The 14,081-nt window shown below is 42.2% G+C and overlaps 2 protein-coding genes across 2 annotated transcripts; both read left to right on the top strand.

Annotated features, from left to right (window-relative positions):
* The first annotated feature begins 747 nt into the window (after positions 1 to 747).
* On the top strand, positions 748 to 6,050 carry tekt4 (tektin 4). Its single transcript, XM_035166799.2, has 7 exons — positions 748 to 1,381; positions 1,702 to 1,772; positions 1,878 to 2,021; positions 3,303 to 3,389; positions 4,930 to 5,065; positions 5,142 to 5,296; positions 5,394 to 6,050. The coding sequence occupies exons 1-7, from the start codon at positions 860 to 862 to the stop codon at positions 5,605 to 5,607; spliced, it is 1,329 nt and encodes a 442-aa protein (XP_035022690.1). The 5' UTR covers positions 748 to 859; the 3' UTR covers positions 5,608 to 6,050.
* Positions 6,051 to 6,784: 734 nt separating this feature from the next.
* On the top strand, positions 6,785 to 12,838 carry LOC118118622 (dead end protein 1). Its single transcript, XM_035171765.2, has 5 exons — positions 6,785 to 6,899; positions 8,782 to 8,887; positions 9,350 to 9,675; positions 10,479 to 10,611; positions 12,203 to 12,838. The coding sequence occupies exons 1-5, from the start codon at positions 6,885 to 6,887 to the stop codon at positions 12,610 to 12,612; spliced, it is 990 nt and encodes a 329-aa protein (XP_035027656.1). The 5' UTR covers positions 6,785 to 6,884; the 3' UTR covers positions 12,613 to 12,838.
* Positions 12,839 to 14,081: the final 1,243 nt, after the last annotated feature.

Raw genomic sequence — 14,081 nt, 5'->3', positions numbered from 1 at the left:
GATTCACATCTCTATAGTGCCTACCTGTGGTCAAACTACAAAAAAGCCTATAGTTTTTTGTAGTTTGCAATAGTATATAATATATTATTACATTTGAGCTTTCAACCTATATCTTATTTGTAGAATTTAAATAATATAAATAGGTTCATTGATCAAAACATTAAGTTTTCATCCATTTTATTAGTGTGACATAATTCTAGTTTGTTGACAGGTTCAACACAAATGAACTTCATACATATTTCTGTCAATTCTTGTATTCACCAACACAGCAACAGCAAACAGTGGTTAGTTGCTGCCCTAAATTTAATAAACCATATACTTGGTGTGTGTGTGTGTGTGTGTGTGTGTGTGTGTGTGTGTGTGTGTGTGTGTGTGTGTGTGTGTGTGTGTGTGGGTGTGTGTGTGTGTGTGTTGTTGCCAAAGCATTAACACTGCACATATTATTCAGGCAGTGTCATCTGCTCTCATGCCAAATGTGGCCATGTGTGGATTTAGGGTCGATATAAGACCTAATATTTCACTGAAGGATTTCAAGATCTCCCTCTTGAATGTTTCTAGAACTGGACACAGCCAGATCATGTGACATTAAACTGAATAAGTCCGTGTATCACACAGGGAGGATGATTTTATTACTGCATATTGTGTTACACTTGTTTAATGGCTGTAATTTGATCTGCATCCGCTCATTTGATCTCTGGTCACCTGAGCCAAGGACCCTGCCAACATGTGTAACCAGGCAACAGGAAACAAACACAGGCCACAGTTTGCTGCAGCATCACTGAGGCCTCGGTCCGCTTTAATGATCAACTGATCAGTTTGAAAGGTTTTCTCCCAACAGGCTAATTTAACCGTCAGAGACATGAGCTCTGAGCTGTTAGTGTCACGTCCTCACTGTGACAGCAGGGCTGTGGCTGTGGGGCTCCCGGAGAAGGAGCCTCCTGTGAGGGACTGGCAGCCGTCCTCCGGCTCCGCCACAGCTGGGTACCGCTCTGCGAAATACACCCCGGGCGAGTGGTTCTCCAACTACCACAGCATCCTGCAACAGGCCGGCACCGACCGCCTCCAGGCCCGGAGCGTCCAGCGAGAGTCCAGGAGTCTGCACCAGGACACCGAGGCGGCCACGCTGCACACCCAGGCCGAGGGGACGCGTCTGCTGGGGGAGAGACTACAAGACCTCCACCACTGGAGGTCCGAGCTGCAGCGGCACATCGAGCAGCTGCAGGCCGACAACCAGTCACTGGTGGCGGTGAAGACGCGGCTGGAGAAGGCGCTGGACGCCTCCGAGACTCCGTACGTCATCTCCACCGATAACCTGACCTGCAGGACGAGGAGACTGGGCCCAGACCTGGTCCGAGACTCTGTGGAGGAGCAGCTGTTAAAGGTGGTCATACTGTTAAATACTTTAAGTTAAGGGATCAGATGGAAATAAAAATAATTTCAATCAAATAATAACAATTAAAACTAAATTAAATGATTGTTATTAATAATAGAATATTCAGAAAGAATATTCAGCACATAAATTAATACTGAAAATAATTATCAATCATTAGATGCAGCCCTGAAAAATTATAATTCTTACAGTTATGTGTATGGGAGTGGAAGTGTGTATTAGGCCTATACTGTATTCAGTGTAACAGTAAAATGCCGCCAGCAGAGGGCTCAGTGTGACACTAACCAGAAGCATGGCTGTGTGTTTTGTAGGAAGTGGACCTGATCAGGAGCGTCCAGGCTCTTCTGAAGAGAACCACAGCTCAGGTTGTGACTCAGATCAAGTGAGTCTCCGGTCCTGTTAACTGGAGTCAAACTGCCTCACATGCACCGCAATTATGAAATGTTCCATTTATTTTGATGTGTGCGTGTTTGTGTGTCTGTATCAGGAGGAACAAAGAGGCCAAGCAGACCTTAGAGTTGGACTGGTCTGATAAGTACGAGGCCTACAACTTGGACGACCACTGTGGAAGATACAGTAACATGAGTCCGGATACAAAGCACCACCCCAGCTCAGCCACCGTGCAGGACCAGTGAGTGTGTGTGCGTGTGTGTGTGCGTGTGCGTGTGCGTGTGCGTGCGCGCATGTGTGTGTGTGCAGGGGTATTGCAACAAGGTAGCTTGACCTGGGGGTCCGAGCTTAGAGGTGGCCCCAGAGAACGGCTGATCCACAGCAACGACAATTTTGTGAGGACCCTTCAATTCTATGATTGGCTTATCACAGGAGACCGTAACAACACTAAACCCCATAAAGAGACACTAGCTTTCTACATAACACCCAGGCCGCACTGGATGTATTTTGTGGCCCATGTTATCAGGTTAGAGCCCCCAAGCTGCCTGCATGAGCTGCATGTCTCAGGTGCATCTCACGCCTGTGAGCCGCACTGCTCTTAGTTGGGGTCGCCTATTTTCTCCACATGCCGTGTGTGGCTCACAACAAAATAGACAGTGAAAATTATCTGTTGAATATGTCACATACATAAATATTCACCTGTACCTCTTTCAAAGTACAAGCGGCAAAGCGTTGTGTTGCCTGAATCCATTTCTTTGTTTTAACAAGGCTTTTTAAAATTGTATTATTGACCAAATGCGTCTTAAAGGGATAGTTCAACCAAAAATGAAAATTCACTCATTATCTACTCACCACTATGCCGATGGAGCGGTGGGTGTTTGAGTCCACAAAATACTTTTGGAGTTTCAGGGGTAAACAGAGTTGCAGCCAAATCCAATCCAATTTAAATGACTGGGGACCCCTTCTTTAAACGTAAACAACAACATCTGGTCTGGTGGTCCCGAGGCCATTTACACCATGTTTTAAGCCTAAAAGTCCGTTATGATCCACACACAAATGCCCCTCCGCATAGTGCTGAGTAGATGAGGAGTGAATACAAAATTTTGAGTGAACTATCCCTTTAGTAGATTAGATGTGTAATGACATCATATAAAAGTTATATTATGTATGGCTATTTTCAAAGGCAAACCCTATGTAACACACAGTGCTGGCAGCTCTGCAGCAGACACACTACCAGTGTGAACAGATACACGTGAGACACAGCAGATCAGCGACAGCCGTCACCTGCTGCAAACACACCCGGTGCGGCGCAGGCAGTTAGAGGTTTGGTTGAAGTCTAGAAAGTCTATCATATATCATGTTTTTCTTCGGGGTTTAGGGCCTCCCTGGACCTTTCAGCCTCGGGCCCCCAAAGTCCCTTTAAATGCTCCTAAATGCATGAAGTGATATTACCCCTGCAAATGAAAAACTGTGCTGATAACCCTTGTGATTAATAGACAATCTAACCTCTGGTCTTCTGCAGGGTGTGTAACCATGCAGCGTGGTCTAAGTTCACACAGGACAACCTGAGCAAAGCCTTGCAGGAGGAACAGGCCTCGAGCAGCCTCAGGTCAGAGAGCAGTGTGTGTGTTCGGACTGTGTTTGAGCCTCCACACAGACTCAAAGTGACACCGTGGCACATTCATGAATGTTTCCAGTAGCTGTTTTTACAGTGGATATAAATAAAAAATGCCAGGTTGTTGTGATGTAATTATAAAAATGTTTTAGCGGGTAAAAATAAAAACCTCAAAATAACCTGGTTGTACAAATATGCACACCCTTAAACTAATACTTTGTTGAAGCCCCTTTTGAGTTTATGACAGCATTCAGTCTTTTTGGGTAGGAGTCCATCAGCACATCTTGACTTGGCAATCTTTGCCCACTCTTCCTTGAAAATCTGTCAGATTGCGAGGGCACCTCCTGTGCACAGTCCTCCTCATGCAGGTCACCCCACAGATTTTTAATTGGATTCAGGTCTGGGCTCTGGCTGGGCCATTCCAAAACTTTAGTTGTTTTGGACGTATGCTTTGGGTTGTTGTTGTGCTGAAAGATGAAAATGCTCTTCATCATCAGCTTTTTTCAATTTTAATGTATTGTCGTTTTCATCTGTTTGTCTGATTTTATGTTGTACTAGTGAGCCAAAGGCAATTTTCCACCTTTGGTGGACAATAAAGTTCTATTCATTCAAATTGAGGGTAATTGAAAACTCCACCTTGACTAAAGTCCACCATGCTTCACCGTGGGTATGCTGTTCTTTGGTGATGTTCCTTGTTTTTTAACCAAACATACCTTTTGGAATTATGGCCATAAAGTTCAACCCTGGTCTCATCAGACCATAACACATTTTCCCACATGCTTTTGGCACATTTGATGTAGGTTTTTGCCGTGCTTGGATGTTTTTCATTGTAAGAGAAGGCTTCCATCTTGCCGTCCTACCCCATAGCCCAGACATATGAAGAATACGTGTGATTGTTATCACATGTAGTACACTACCAGTACTTGGCAGAAACCCCTGCTGCTACTTTAATGTTGCTGTATGCCTCTTGGCAGCCTTCTTCTTGTCTTTTCATCAATTTTGGAGAGACGTCCAGTTCTTGGTTGTGTCTGAGGTTTTGTCCACTTGTTGATGACTGTCTTCACTGTGTTCCATGGTAAATCCATCCTTCTCCTGACTGAGACCTTTCAACAATGCGATGCTTTGATGCTTTGTAAGCTCGTTGCGGACCAAGGCTTGTGCTGTAAGATGCGACTGAGTTCATGTCAGGACTCAAACAACTGAACTTTATTTAGGGTTAATCAGTGTCACTTTAATTTATGGCAGGTGTGTGCTGACTGCTAGTTTGACTGTGATTGGTTGATTCTGAACACAGCCACACCCCCAATTATAAGAGGGTGTGCACACTTATGAAACCACATTGTTATAGTTTTTTATTTTTTATCCCCTTAAAGATTTCACTTGAAGATTTCATTCTATTGTACAGATTATAGGTCACATTAACGCTGGGGAAAGTTTGGAGGTGATTTATCTTGGTCTAATTTTTTTACATCACAACAACCTGGCCTTTTAACAGGGGTGTGTCGACTGTTTATATCCCCTGTGTGCATCTCAGAAAGCTGGTGGAGCGAGTGCTGCTGGACACCACTGAGGATCTGAGGGTCCAGTGCTCCACTGTGGACCGAGCCTTCAGCCAGCGCTGTGTGGAGCTGAATGAGGCCAAGAACCAGCAGGAGATGAAGCTCGCAGAGGTAGACACAGACACACAGAGTGATTGATGGGTGGATCGATAGATTATCTGTTGTATGATCGTGTGTGTCTGTGCAGGTCCTGGAGCAGATCGGGGCTCAGGAGAGGAACATCGTTGCTCTACAACAGGCCATCCACAACAAAGAGGCTCCACTGAGAGTTGCTCAGTCCAGACTCTACGTCCGCTCCCTCAGACCCCACATGGAGCTCTGCAGGGACGAACCTCAGCTCAGGTACACACACGCACACACACATGTGCACACCTACAAATCATACTGTATGTATCTCCCTTTGTTTCTCTATCCCCTCATTTGCTGCCTGTGTCTGTAGTTTGGAAGGGGAGGCGAGGCAGATTGATGCCACTGTGGCGTCTCTGCACCAGCAGCTGAGCGAGGCCAGAGGCTCCCTGTCCCAGCTGGAGGAGTCTCGCATGGCCCTCGAGAAGGACATGAACTGCAAAACCCACTCGCTGTTCATCGAGAGGGACAAGTGCATGACTCAGCGTAAACGATACCCAACAGTCTCCACACTGTCAGGATACTGAAGACGATGACCACTCAGTATTAGCTGAAAAACATGTTTTTCTGTTGTGTTTTATTGTTCTGCTTTGTTGTTAGCATCAACAAAATATTATTTGATTAAAAAAAAAAAAGGAAATTTAATAGTATCGCACATATTTTGATTATATTTTGGGGTTAGGGTTAGGGTTTCCCATTTCCATAAATATTCTACATAAAATTGCTACATCACTTCATATGCATCCATCAGTGTAATGCAGAAAATAAAACTCACCATGTTATTCTATTGTTTTTTTATCCAGTCACATTTACAAAAGTATCATATACATTGCTCATCAACAGTTAGTCATGAATGTAACAGTCTAAAAGTGATGAATATCCTCAGTGAGTTGGAGCGTTGGACCACAGTTGTACCAGAATGTGTTGGTTCTCTGATTATAGCAATAAAAAAGAATCCTTTTGACCATAACTCTGTACAAATGTGACCCCAAAACACTACGGTTGGCCAGACTCCTGTGTCTCCAGTTGACGTACAGTTGTTTTTATGCTGCTGTAATGTTTAACAAGCAGAGCAAACATCCTTGTCTCAGTGAGGCGTTTGGTACAAACACTCAGTCGCAAAGAACCTTTTTTTTTCTTTATAAGTTTGAAATTACACGAATAAACAATACGTATACAAGCAAGTTTAGTTACTGTATATTAGAGGATCAGTTATAACATATGTGTAATTAAGAAACTATAGGTCATGCATGTGCGTCTATCAGCGAAACTGCTGTCGGTCAGTTGGTCCAATTGTCCATGACCTTGGTAAAAATGTCCGTCATTTGAAAAGAATCGTCTTATCGGGCAAAACCCTCAAACTCTAGAGGACTCAGGTGTAAGGAAAACATACCATCCCAAGTGGGGGTGCAAGGGAGATATATGTATATCATCCAACATTTAAATTTTCAATACACAATAAGAAATAGTTTCCCCCTTCAATTTCTTTTCATTCATTTATATTTATGTTGTATATCCTTTTTAACATAATACATGTATTTTATAATACATTATTATGTTTTTCTGAGTAATCTACAGATCTGTTTATTTAACTGTACTGCCACTTGAGCTGTTTATTTCCAGTGTTGAGCACATATTTGGAAAAAGTTTTTATATAAAAGTTTGTAAATAAAGTTGTTTAAAAAAAGGGAGGGTCACGAGCACGAGCTGCGCTGGTGGAGGGAGGAGGTCTCAGCTGATTGGTCCGCACGGAGCCGTCCAGCACCAGCGTCTTAATTACTTCTCTCATCGATAATACAACAACATGGACTCCGAGTCGGTGAGTTAGTATTTAATACTTTTACTTCAGTAAACGTTTGACGCTTTCTGTTCACAGAGAACTTTGACATGTCTGTATTGGTACCTGTACTTGTTCCTCCACTGAGGAGGTTGTGGGTTCACGGTCCTGCTGCGTGTTGGCAGTCTGCACATGAGGGACACACCTGGGACATCAGGGGCCAGGGCATTCATTCAGTCCACCGTGTTCCCACTGTCGTATGGTGTTTGTTCTCCACGGGTTTGAATAACAACGGACAAGTCTTGACAGAAACACACTTTACACGTGCACAATATGTTTGGTTTTGGGTTTAAGTTACAATTTGATTCTTTTAAGTTTAGATACAATACTTGACGATTGTTAACTATTTGCACAACTTCAATAGAAACACTTTTACCTGTGTGCAATGCGTTTGATTTTAGGTTACGTTTTACTCTCTTAAGTTTAGTTTTCTGATAAATTACTGACGAGTTGACAACCTTTTACATGGCCTCCATAAGTCTCCATTGCTCATTCTTACCCTCGTGTGTGTTTGAAGCCATTGGATGTAAACGTGTCTAGATCTATCTATCTATCTATCTATCTATCTATCTATCTATCTATCTATCTATCTATCTATCTATCTATCTATCTACATTTGATATTTTGTCACATATCTGTGTAAAACATTTATAAGAGGTTAATTGCACACTTTGAATGTGAATACTAATAAGCTACATTTTAACAAAGTTAAACAAAAGTTACTTTGGAGAAAGAATGAAAAAGGTTGTACCTATTGTCACTGCACGTGATTGGCTGCTCTCTCTCTCTCTAAAAGGGGAACCCCACCAGGTGTGTGTGTGTGTGTGTGTGTGTGTGTGTGTGTGTGGGGGGCTTTTTGTGCCTCCAGAGTCAGATTCATGTCCTCAGGTGATGTCACTTGAATCAGCATCAGCTTGAAGCCTCCAAGTCTGAAATGTAAAACTAATCTGGAGTTCAAATGAAGTGAGTTTATCAAACCTCTGTAGCCTATTAGCGCTGTCACTTTATATTTGAAATTCAAACATTTATTCAAATATGGAGGGAAAAGTTTATATTCTAATTGTAATGACCTGTGAGATTTGAAAATATGCCAACTGGTGTTTGAGTTGCATTGTGGGTACTTAGGGACCAAATTCAACCTATATAGGAACGTGTAGAATAATGAACACAAATGTCTTCCGGGTTTTCTGCATCAATTTAATCCTTTTTCTGTCTGTCCATGTTAATTTGACAATATTAAGTGTAAGTATGATGCTAAATCAATGGAGTGCTTGCTTAAATGCTAAGGACTGTGGAAAAAACCTTTTTAATCCTTTCACTGTAAATAGAGTGTGTGGTTGTTTTACTACCAACCCTGATCACACTTCAGATAATGAACAAGTCTCCTGATTATGAGGATTTTCTGCTTTAGGTTCTTGTCCTCATCAAATACAGTGGTGTCAATCTGCTGTAGAAGTTATAGGTGTAATGTTTTCCTGAAAATGATACAAGGCAATGATCTATAGATCATAAAGCAGTGAGAGTAAGTAAGTCAGAATATTTTATCAGTTTTCAGCCCCTGAAAATCTGAAAAAAGCATTCAATTATTATATCACACTGCATCACAATATAACACTGACTGAAGACCAGGGTAAAGTCTAGTTTCACATCCCAATAAACATGCTATATTGTACTTAACCAGGTGATTACGTACATTGACATTTACTTTTGCTCATTTGGTACTTTTACACTTGCCAGTTATACATGCTTTGAATAAGTGGGTTAAAACAGTGTCACAACCAATGATTTTATTCAAATGATCTGTCTTGTTAGTTGCAAAGGAACTGTCACTGTGTAATTGTTCCCACTTTGTTTTTCCTGTCAGGTGCTGAATCTTGAGCGGGTGCAGGCCCTGGAAACCTGGTTGGGAACAACCAATATAAAACTGACTCAAGTAAATGGCCAGAGGAAGTACGGAGGACCGCCTGAGGGTGAGAGAGACTGCGGCTCATACTAGTGCTGTTCCTCCAACTGACAGTGAAGTTAAAATGTTGTGCTATGGTCAAATAGGGGGAAACAATGCCTCAATACTCACTTAAATAAAAGGAAACTGTTATTTTTTAGTTATTATCCTTTTATATTGTAAGATTTTTTCAACATTTTCTTTTTTATTTCTCTTAAAATAATTTCTGGATCTTTTGATGCAGATCCACCCAAATATCCAGATGTAATCGATCTTAATTGTGGTTTCCTAAGGGGACTTTTAGGCCTTGGCGGAGGCTCGTGCTCTACTCAGTGCTTCTAGTTGTTGATGTTTTCTATAATAAGAGTAAAAAGAGATAACATAACTCCAGATTTATCCTTTAATGAAGATTTAAGCCAACAAAGTAACAACTTGAGCTGATGAGATCACGTGACAGATCACTTCTCTCTCCTGTCTGTTCTGGTGACAGTGTGGAATGGTCCCTACCCAGAAGCCCGCTGCGAGGTCTTCATCAGCCAGATCCCGCGGGACACCTACGAGGACCTGCTGATCCCCCTGTTCAGCTCCGTGGGTCCACTCTGGGAGTTCAGGCTCATGATGAACTTCAGCGGACAGAACCGCGGCTTCGCGTACGCCAAATACGGCTCGCAGAGTGTAGCCGCTGACGCGATCCGCCTGCTGCACGGCCACGTGCTGGAGCCCGGCTCCCCCCTCAGTGTTCGCCGCAGCACAGAGAAGAGACACCTCTGTGTTGACAACCTGCCTGTCACCACCAGACTAGAGGAACTGCTGCAGGTACAACAGCACTGTAGCTTGTCTTAGTGATGGGAACTTAGACTCAGCGACCAGTTTATAATCATCAGGTTTTACCAGAACTGCAGATTAAATAATACAGAAAACACATCTAAGTTCAGTTCTACATTTCACAATCATCTTTACCTCCTCAGCTTACTAACAGGACAGGAGCTAAGTTTCTCTGCAAACCTACACACACTATCCAAGCTAAAACATTTTACTGCGACAGACGCCTTGAGTCTGCCCTGGCTGCTTGACTGAGATTCAATTTGAGCAAACTACAGATGGGGAAGTGAGAAGATTGAAAATAAATGAGAACTCGTCTGTCCCAAGACCATTCTCCAGATCTTGCTGCTGGCTCACTTGACAGGCGGACTAGACAGAAAAAAACAAAAAAAACAAAGAAGAGCAGCTAATTGGCCACTAATGCTCTGCAGGGAAACAAATATTAATTTTGATTTCGCTTCATTTAACAATTATTAAATATACAGTAATTAAACGCTAAACGTGACATGACTGAACTCTTAACTACCTGGTACGTCCCCCATGATATGACATCATATAAGAAGTGATGTGAAATCATTGAATGAAGTCATATAATATAGTAATACTTTAAATTTGGCAACCTATAAGATGAGAGAAATGATCTTCAGCTTATTTAGACTAACCAATCATTTGTCATCATGTGATAAATGACGTCATTATGAAATGGCATTTTTTGCAACTTAACAAAGTTAGCATTGGCTGATGGGGTATATACACAGTGATCACCCCTCTGATACTATCACTCTCTGTGTTTGCAGGTACTGCGTGTGCTCACCGATGGGGTGGAGAGAGTGTGTCTGATGACTCAAGCTGGTGTAGAGGGGGTGTCAGCGAAAGTGACCTTCTCATCTCACCAGGCTGCTTCTATGGCCAAGAAGATGCTGGTGGAAGGTTGGTGCTGGACTGATGCCTGTGATCAGTGAATTGCTGTAAATATTGTTCCCCTATAGCGTCATCCTCTTCAATACTCTTTGAATTTATTTGACATTATTACGCCTTTGCTCTGAAACAGCCAGAGGTATTATGGTAGTCTGTCCTACGTATGTCAGTCCGTTCATCCGTAACTCGCGATATCTCAAGAGGGAATTTCTTAAAATGTGGTACAAATGTTCAGTTTGACTCAAGGGTGAACGGTGACCTCATGTTCTAGTGAATATGATATATCAGGAACACTCCTTAGATCTAGCACAGACATTCACCTGGACTCAAGGATCACCTGATTAGAATTTGGAGGTCAAGGTCACAAACATATTTTTTTGCTTCATCAATGTGTTATCTGAAGAAAGCCTCGAGAGAATCCTTTCAAATGGTACAAATGTTCACTTAGATTTACAGATTAACTGATTTGGGTGGTCAAAAGCCACGGTGGCTTCACAGTGTTTTTTTGCCTCTTGAACATGACATCTCAAGTCAGGTTTTGACTAGTTGTCATTGGTTGGTGGGTGACGCACAAACACACACACACACACACCTGCAATGAAGGATTTCCAGTTTTATTAAAGCAACATATTCACAATGATCAAAAAGATGTGTGTGTGTGTGTGTGTGTGGGTGGGTGGGTGACGCACAAACACACGCACACACACCTGCAATGCAGGATTTCCAGTTTTATTAAAGCAACATATTCACAATGATCAAAAAGATGTGTTGTAATTTCTGAAAGTGGACACACAACTGCTTCAGTCTCAAAGTCATTAAGATTCTTACATTGAACTTCATGTACTGATTTAACAGTTGTTTATGACCTAGGAAACAGTCATGAGCACAACACTGGACATCTTGAATCACTGAAAAAATCTGACTTGCAGCCGGTTCAGTGAGGATGGATCCAGGCGAAGAAGACTGGCACTTTTTTAACTAGAATGGCCCTCACAAAATGCATAGCTCTGCCCAGGCCTAAACTACATTTAAATTGACTAGATCCACACTGATATTTATCAGTCTCCAAAATGTGCCAGGGTTTTTTTCCATCAAGATTCATGGACTATTCTGAGAATAGGAAAATGCTGAAAAACACCTAATCTTCCAATGTTCAAAAAAGTGGAAAGTCTGAGATCTGCCCCATAATCCAGATTCATGCCAAAGTTTAATGAGTTCTTTCCTGAAACATACCACATCCTTCCACCAAGTTTGAAAGTAATCCATCCTGTAGTTTCTGCGTAATCCTGCTAACAGATAAACAAACGCTGATGAAATCTTGGTTGTACCTCCTTGGCAAAGACATCAACTTCTGACAAATGAGTGCAAATTAACGATTGGAATGAATTTGAACACAACTCCTGGACTACATCACAGACTTAACATTGACTCAACGTTATTAAATGACATTACTGATGGTCCAGAATGAACCCTTTCAAAACAGGCCACAGATATACTGTACACAGGAGTCACAACATTAAAACCTGTTATCTGTTAATGTTGTGGCATATCTGTGTATTGCTGTGATCCTCATTGCTGTACTTCTTCATTTTTCTTCATCCAGCATTCAAGAAGCAGTTTTCACTGTCCATCTCAGTCAAGTGGGAGTTAACGGTGAAGCCGAGCCCAGACAACCCTATCACTCCAAAGAAACCTTTGCATAGCTCCACCCTGAAGATCCCCCCAGTGAAGCTGCCATGCCGCTTCCTAAATTCTCCACGGCCCTGCTTTGCCCTTCCTCCTCGTCTGGCCCACCACCATCCATCCATCCCCCCAGGTTTCTGCAGCAGGGCAGTGGGAGGACCCACTGCCCTGCTGCACCCTCACCTTTCCTACTCTTCCACTCCCTACTCCCAGCGGCACCTAGTGTCTGCAGCCTCCCCAATGATGCGCCTGCGTAAGTTGTGCGAGGCGACTGTGGCTGGCCAGCCGCTCTTAACTCGGCCTCCCTCTATGATGACAGGATTACTGTGAAATGGAAAACGCTGATGGTTCTGAGTGAAGTTCTGCAGCCGTGTGAATTTCTGGAGGTTTGCTCCGGATGTCGACATGTGTTTCATGTCTGTTCAGATCTGACTGAGTTGTGACCATTTTGACAGAAATTGTAGAAGTCAGATATTTAATGTTTTGCTACATGAGTAAATCTCTACCATCTGTGTTTTGTTGTGACATTTTCTAAAATAAAGATTCCCAAAAGAGACGTTATCTGTACTGTCTGTTATTATAACATTTGTAAATTGCGTTCAAGTGTCGCAGTCAGACAGGTTGCACCAGAATAGAACTTTGAACAGAGATTAAATTCATACTTTTATATCTTTCAGACCTGCACCTCCTCACGGACAAAGTGCATCTCTGTGTCCTCGGTCACGCAGTTGATGGCTGTGACGTTTGCCGACAACCAGCTTGGCAGGGTTGATCTTGCTCATACACAATTCATACTGTACTTAGACACAATGGTAAACAAGAATTTTAATTTTCTAGAGAAAACATACAATATAATAATAAACAATATACATCCATCCTCCATGAAATTAGCTTATAAAGACAAACTAAATAACAAGTTAAATATTGTCAAATCCACAAAACTGGTTTCCCTATGTAGCTTCTGCAGATGGAGCCACAGGAGGACGCAGTAGACCAGGTAAGGAAGGTAGAGGATATTCTCACATTTGTTCTAAACATAATAAAAACATCTTGCTCCTACAGCGTGGTTTCCAGGAACGAGGGTCTAAGGGCTTGAAGGAGGCACTAGGGATGATGGACGGAGTACCACTCACTTCAGATGCCCTGTCTCACCCCCCGCCACATTGTACCGGATGAACGTAATGCCACCTTCAGTGAGTATGTACCATAATAGAAAAAAGAGCAAAGCATCACTATATAACTTTAAATGTTCCACTAAGTAGAAAGCAGTAAGCGCAGTTCCAAAAAGTGTTTACTGTTCCTGTGTGGATGTTCTACTCTTCATGCATTTACTATTATGTAAGAAGTTGAGAATGGGAAACACCTAATATCATCAATACACAAAGTGAACCATCTCAAATGAGGATTACATTAATAATTCCATTTTCTTATACAGTCTCAGTAGAGGTTACTTCTCAGTATATAACTGTGTGTGTGTGTGTAAAATATAAAGTAACATTTTAAACTTTCGTTCAAATTATGAAAACGAGACTCACTCTTTAGACTCATGCATATACTTTACAACCTCTTTGATTGATTTTAGTCTGTAGTGTGTGAGTGGTGTGTCATTTAACACCATGTGGCCTTATCCAGGTTAGTACTGTTTCCTTCAGGATCCAGTGATTGTGGAGTAATACACAGTATAAATCTGAATATTTGCTGCTGGAGCATCAATTTCGACCATTTCCTATTTAATCTGCCTCTTACAAACACCGACGTTAATAGTCCAGTGAACTGCCTGCAGACTCTTCAACTTGTAT

Source organism: Hippoglossus stenolepis, chromosome 2, assembly GCF_022539355.2.
Source record: "Hippoglossus stenolepis isolate QCI-W04-F060 chromosome 2, HSTE1.2, whole genome shotgun sequence".
Lineage (NCBI taxonomy): Eukaryota > Metazoa > Chordata > Actinopteri > Pleuronectiformes > Pleuronectidae > Hippoglossus > Hippoglossus stenolepis.
This window is presented reverse-complemented; position numbering and strand designations above follow the sequence as displayed.

Coding starts and splice junctions, on each gene's coding strand:
- tekt4 (XM_035166799.2), top strand. CDS start 860: ATGAGCTCTGAGCTGTTAGTGTCACGTCCTCACTGTGACAGCAGGGCT. Junction 1,382..1,701: donor TGGAGGAGCAGCTGTTAAAG/GTGGTCATACTG, acceptor TGTGTTTTGTAG/GAAGTGGACCTGATCAGGAG. Junction 3,390..4,929: donor CAGGCCTCGAGCAGCCTCAG/GTCAGAGAGCAG, acceptor TGTGCATCTCAG/AAAGCTGGTGGAGCGAGTGC.
- LOC118118622 (XM_035171765.2), top strand. Junction 8,888..9,349: donor GTACGGAGGACCGCCTGAGG/GTGAGAGAGACT, acceptor TTCTGGTGACAG/TGTGGAATGGTCCCTACCCA. Junction 9,676..10,478: donor GACTAGAGGAACTGCTGCAG/GTACAACAGCAC, acceptor CTGTGTTTGCAG/GTACTGCGTGTGCTCACCGA.